Source organism: Salmo salar, chromosome ssa08 (genome assembly GCF_905237065.1).
Source record: "Salmo salar chromosome ssa08, Ssal_v3.1, whole genome shotgun sequence".
In the NCBI taxonomy this organism is placed as follows: domain Eukaryota; kingdom Metazoa; phylum Chordata; class Actinopteri; order Salmoniformes; family Salmonidae; genus Salmo; species Salmo salar.
In genome coordinates, this window is record NC_059449.1 from 22,794,152 (window position 1) to 22,800,196 (window position 6,045).

Consider the following 6,045-nt stretch of genomic DNA (forward strand, 5'->3'; position numbering starts at 1 on the left):
GAGAGAGGTCAATGACCAAACTGATCCTAGATCAGCACTCTTACTCTGGGACGCTTTGCGTATACAGGCTCTGGTCACATGTCCATGGATGACACAATCCATCTGGAACAATTCTGGTACTGCTATAACTTTACTGATAAGGAGTATTTTCTATCTATTAACTAAAGTGTTTTTACTGTGCTATCTCAACTAATAACTTACCATTTAGGTAAACCCTGTAGTTAGTATTAGTACATTATAACACTTAGTAATACAGTATACCTGACAAGTAAATGAGATACGGCAGGTAGCTGTTCAGGGGCGGTAAAAATCTGTCATTCTGCCCCTGAACAAGGCAGTTAACCCACTGTTCCTAGGCCGTCATTGAAAATACGAATTTGTTCTTAAATGACTTGCCTAGTTAAATAAAGCGAAAAACCTGTCGTTCTGCCCCTGAACAAGGCAGTTAACCCACTGTTCCTAGGCCGTCATTGAAAATACGAATTTGTTCTTAAATGACTTGCCTAGTTAAATAAAAGTAAAAAAAAAAAAATGTTTAAATAAAATATACCTGTATCACAGTATATAGATGTATTTAATCAGTAGAATGAACACATGGTACAGAATGGACACAAACATAGAACACTGCTGCATTTGAAATGGATTGATAACTGTAAAAACTTCAATGAAAAATGTTTTATATGCACGCCATAATGGTACATTTTGTCAATATGGTCAAAAATAATAATATATAAACCACAGTTAGAGCCTATTAGACCACAGCTCCACTCCCCTGGGCCTGATGAACGGTGGATAAACTCACATACCTCTGATCTCTTTAAAGGCATGAATACATCTTTCAATGTAGTTACAAATAGAAACAGGTTCAGCCTTACACAGTGAAAACCAGTTCAACTCCATAAGATATGGGGTTACGTTAGCTATTATAATTAGACTATGGGGTGAACGGTTTTTCACACACCCAGTAACTTGAAGTACATGGTGCAGCCCTCCAACTCTTCAATGGGTCTGATGCTGTCTGTGAGATCTCAACACAAGCCACCTTGTCATTCAAGTTATTTGGTTCCCCTTCCATCCAATAGCTATAAACAACACAGAGAATCAGAGTTGAAAATCATCCAATACAACATAGCCTTAGCCATAGCCATAGCCTCAGAATAGTTAACCTAGTCCCCAGGCTCAGTTGTTACCATTCTACATAGAGAATCAGACAGTTAACCTAGTCCCCAGGATCAGTTGTTACCATTCTACATAGAGAATCAGACAGTTAACCAAGTCCCCAGGATCAGTTGTTACCATTCTACATAGAGAATCAGACAGTTAACCTAGTCCCCAGGCTCAGTTGTTACCATTCTACATAGAGAATCAGATAGTTAACCTAGTCCCCAGGATCAGTTGTTACCATTCTACATAGAGAATCAGACAGTTAACCTAGTCCCCAGGATCAGTTGTTACCATTCTACATAGAGAATCAGACAGTTAACCAAGTCCCCAGGATCAGTTGTTACCATTCTACATAGAGAATCAGACAGTTAACCTAGTCCCCAGGATCAGTTGTTACCATTCTACATAGAGAATCAGACAGTTAACCTAGTTCCCAGGATCAGTTGTTACCATTCTACATAAAGAATCAGACAGTTAACCTAGTCCCCAGGATCAGTTGTTACCATTCTACAGAGGGAGAGAGAGAGAGCTGGCTGAGGACAAGATTATCTGACTGTAAAAAGTAATTTATTACAACAGAGAAAAAAGAGTGGTAAAGTCCTCCAGAACCTGTTCCCCTTACGTGGTGTTAAATGGTGTGGCCAACCCACTTCCAGATTCCATATTCTTTATATATACCAATCCAGACATTCTTCTTAAATCCATGGATAAATATCTATGATATAATTGTGGAAGGAAAACAATGGTCAATAGTTAATCTCCACAGCAGAGAAACACTTTTACATTTTATAAATAATAGTAGTAGTAGTCTAATAGTAGTAGTATAATGTACTCTGCCTGGTAACTAGAATACAAGGGGATTTAGGATGCTTGAAAAGGTCCTGAGTACTTCCATATATTACTTCCTCAGTGCTCACTAAAACAATACCAAACTGTTGCAGAACACTGGTGTAAACTCATGATGCCCAGAGGGGGAAGCGTGCTCAGACCACACAGACCAAGCACTCTGCTCTGACGACTGCACCACGACAGTTCACAATGATCAGCAAGCTGGGAGAGTACTTGATGGAAAGAGAACGCTGTGTTTAATCATTTTTGTTTTAATCCTTTCCCCAACCCATAGCCCAAACCTTAACCCCTAACCGTAACCCTTTGAATTGTTTTGGTTTTAACCCTGTAACCACACAGAATTAACCCTGTAACCACACAGAATTAACCTTGTAACTACACAGAATTAACTTTGTAACTACACAAAATGAACACTGTTACCACACAGAATTAACCCTGTAGCCATGCTGAATTAACACTGTAACCACGCAGAATTAACACTGTAACCACACAGAATTAACACTGTAACCACACAGAATTAACACTGTAACCACGCAGAATTAACCCTGTAACCACACAGAATTAACCCTGTCACCACACAGAATTAACCCTGTCACCACACAGAATTAACCCTGTAGCCATGCTGAATTAACCCTGTAGCCACGCAGAATTAACCCTGTAACCACATGGAATGAATGCGTCAAAAATAGACTTTCATCCAGATTAGGTCGAATTCCGTGAAACCATTAGATCAAGTTGCAGCCTTAGTGTCACGTTTGTCGTATGTAGTAGACCAAGGCGCAGCGGGTTGAGTGCTCATATTCAACTTTATTTAGAGACACGTACCAAAACGAACGAACAACAAAACAGTCTTGCAGGCTAAACACACAGCTATGCAAAGAACAACTTCCCACAAAGGGACAGGTGAAACAAGGCTACCTAAGTATAACTCTCAATCAGCAACAACGATGTACAGCTGTTCCTGATTGAGAGCCATACCAGGCCAACACAAAGAAATACACAACATAGAAAACCATAGAAATACAAAACAAGAACATTACCCAAAAACCCCGGAACACATAAATCAAACACCCCTCTTACATAAATACATATCCCATAAAACCCCGAACCACATAAAACAAACACCCCCTGCCACGTCCTGACCAAACTACAATAACAAATAACCCCTTTACTGGTCAGGACGTGACACTTAGCTACTTTACTGTAGTATAATTAGAGATATCATCTCAAGCACACTTGCTTTGCTGACAGGAACTATATTTTATAAATTGACAGTGACATGAACATTAGTGATACAATTGGTTACACATGTTGAATACAAGTCAGAGAAGTAGATCATAAGAATAAGAATAATAATGAAAAAGTAGTATTATAGTATTACTAATGTATTATCTATTACCTGTTCTTCTCTGCTGTTTATAATAACATAATCTGCACCCATTGCTCTGCACGCCTTCTGACCTCCCCCGCCTGTGTCCATCGTGGAGGAGACAAAGTAACAGCTGGTGCCAAACTTCCACCATCCATCCAGACAGGGTTTCTCTGAAATAAACACAACAGAACAGCAGGCATTTAAAAGTCTACAAATATATTGCATCTCTTCTAAGTAAGAAATAAAATTGTACTTTTAAATTAAGAAAATTAAAGACTGCACTCACCATAGAACCTAAGCCTGTTCTGTAACTGGTCTCTCTCAGAGGCCGTGGTATTTAGACTATTCTGTAGCTGGTCTCTCTCAAAGGCCATGGTATTTAGACTGTTCTGTAACTGGTCTCTCTCAGTGGTCCTGGTATTTAGACTGTTCTGTAACTGGTCTTTCTCTGTGGTTCTGGTATTTAGATTATTCTGCAACTGGTCTTTCTCCTTAGTTTTTGTTGTGAGACTGTTCTGTAGCTGGTTTTTCTCTGCGGTCCTCGTATTTAGATTATTCTGTAACTGGTCTCTCTCCCGAGTTATTGTGGTGAGAATATTCTGCAACTGTTCTTTCTCCTTAGTTTTGGTTGTGAGACTATTCTGTAGCAGATTTTTCTCTGTTGTCCTGATGTTTAGACTATTCTGCAACTGGTCTCTCTCTTTAGTCCTTGAGTTAAGACTATTCTGTAATTGCTCCCTTTCAGAAGTCATAACTTTAAGACTATTTTGCTGCTGGTCCCTGTCTTTGGTCCTTGTGGTGAGACTATTCTGTAGCTGGTCTCTCTCTTCAGTCAGGGTGTTGTAACTGTTCTGTAGCTCATCTCTCTCTTTAGTCAAGGTGTTGTAACTGGTCTGTAGCTGGTCTCTCTCTTCAGTCAGGGTGTTGTAACTGTTCTGTAGCTGGTCTCTCTCTTTAGTCAGGGTGTTGTAACTGTTCTGTAGCTCATCTCTCTCTTTAGTCAAGGTGTTGTAACTGCTCTGTAGCTGGTCTCCCTCTTTTGTTAAGTTATTATAACTGGTTGGTTGCTGATCTCCTTCTTTAGTCAGAAGGCTGTAACTGGTCTGTTGGTCTCTCTCTGTTGAGCAGTGATGATCAATGACACCGTCTGTGAAAGGGAAAAGTTGATCAATTATTCAAATATGTGTAACTATCACACCATTGAAGTTTACAAAACAACATTATAAACTTACAGTAGACAGACAGGCCTATGATCCCAGCCAATAGGAGAACACACAGCAGCCCCAGACACACGGCAGCAACTCCAGAGGGTCTCTTCCACCACTGAAAATGTGCTGAATCACAGGGAAATATCATGTAAGAGCTTTGAACTCTCTCTGGTAATGTTAAAATACTTATATCATCCAGGATGTTAAGGAACAAAAGCTGTGTGCTTGTACTTGAATTGATACCTGAAAATGTAACACTGGGCTTGTTGGGAGACGTGTCATCATCAATGTCCATGGTCTGCATTGTTGGATTCTCCACCTGTGTTTGTATAGATTGTCTCTTACATTTCTAAAAGTCAAATGCTATATTTTCCTCTGTTACTTCAGCTCTAGTGTAGGTTTGTATCTGTGTCTTATGTATCATCAAGTCAAATACTTGAGGTCACTTGACTTAGCTTACCCAGTACAAAGGACAAAATAGGATAGTCCCAAGCGCAAACTCTACCCAACTAGCAACACATGCACAGTGGTCAAGCTAAATCAAGCACACTTCAGTATTTGACATAGTTATGTACTTTTTCCCAGTTACGGTTCACCTGCTTCGTCCCCCAGAGACACTAACATAATACATAAGAATCAGACAATAAACACTCCTCATAAAATGATGATATCTGGTGTAATGTGGAAAATAAATCTTACCACAGTCTGAGAGTTGAAAATGGATGCATCCAAAATGTTATATTGGTTTGTTAAGACGAACTTAACGAGATGTACTGAGTGAGGATGAAATGTAAGATCGGAGTAACGTGTCCACATGTTTTTTTATAGTCTGAATGACCCCACCTTTCGTGTCAACATCAGCATATCCTTTAAATTATTTGTCCAAACAATTATGAACTAATGTACCACTGGCTGGTAAGTTCAGATACAACTTAAGATGTGGTTAACAGGCAGTAAGTAGAGCTCAAGTCAAACTGAAAGTTCAAGTTAATGAATGCTGCAAGGAAGTGTTTCATATCCCCTCTCTCTCAAGCACATGAGCTATAGGGGTCAAAGGTAAACTTTAGGTTCAAATAAATGGTTGAATGTTCAGCTACTCCAGAATTCTAAAGCTTGGAACACTTGGAAGGCTGAATATCAAAATGTGTCTATACCTTATTTAACCTATTGTAGGGTTGATTGCTTAATTTATAGCAACTTGGTAGCCTATTCTAGGGTTGTTAGCTTAATTTAGAGTTGCTCGTTAGCGTAATTTACATTTCTGGTGGGTTGATTTGTATCTAAAAGCGGGAGCCCTGCCAGTAAGGCCGGTGAGCAACTCTGCTGTCTCACTGTCCAAATCATTTTGGAGAGCCACCTGCCTGCTGAATGTTGTTGCTAACTGGTTAGCTAGCCTGTTGTAGAGCCACCTGCCTGCTTAATGTTATTGCTAACTGGTTAGTTAGCCTGTTG

The 6,045-nt window shown here is 39.6% G+C and overlaps 1 protein-coding gene across 1 annotated transcript; it reads right to left on the bottom strand.

The window, feature by feature from the left end:
* Positions 1-555: 555 nt before the first annotated feature.
* On the bottom strand, positions 556-5,487 carry LOC123744215 (GRIP domain-containing protein RUD3-like). The gene is made up of 7 exons (XM_045723006.1): positions 5,293-5,487; positions 4,837-4,912; positions 4,618-4,719; positions 3,672-4,532; positions 3,413-3,555; positions 1,787-1,879; positions 556-1,082 (listed from the first exon to the last, which is right to left on the bottom strand). The coding sequence occupies exons 1-6, from the start codon at positions 5,407-5,409 to the stop codon at positions 1,793-1,795; spliced, it is 1,386 nt and encodes a 461-aa protein (XP_045578962.1). The 5' UTR covers positions 5,410-5,487; the 3' UTR covers positions 556-1,082; positions 1,787-1,792.
* Between the last annotated feature and the right edge of the window lie 558 nt (positions 5,488-6,045).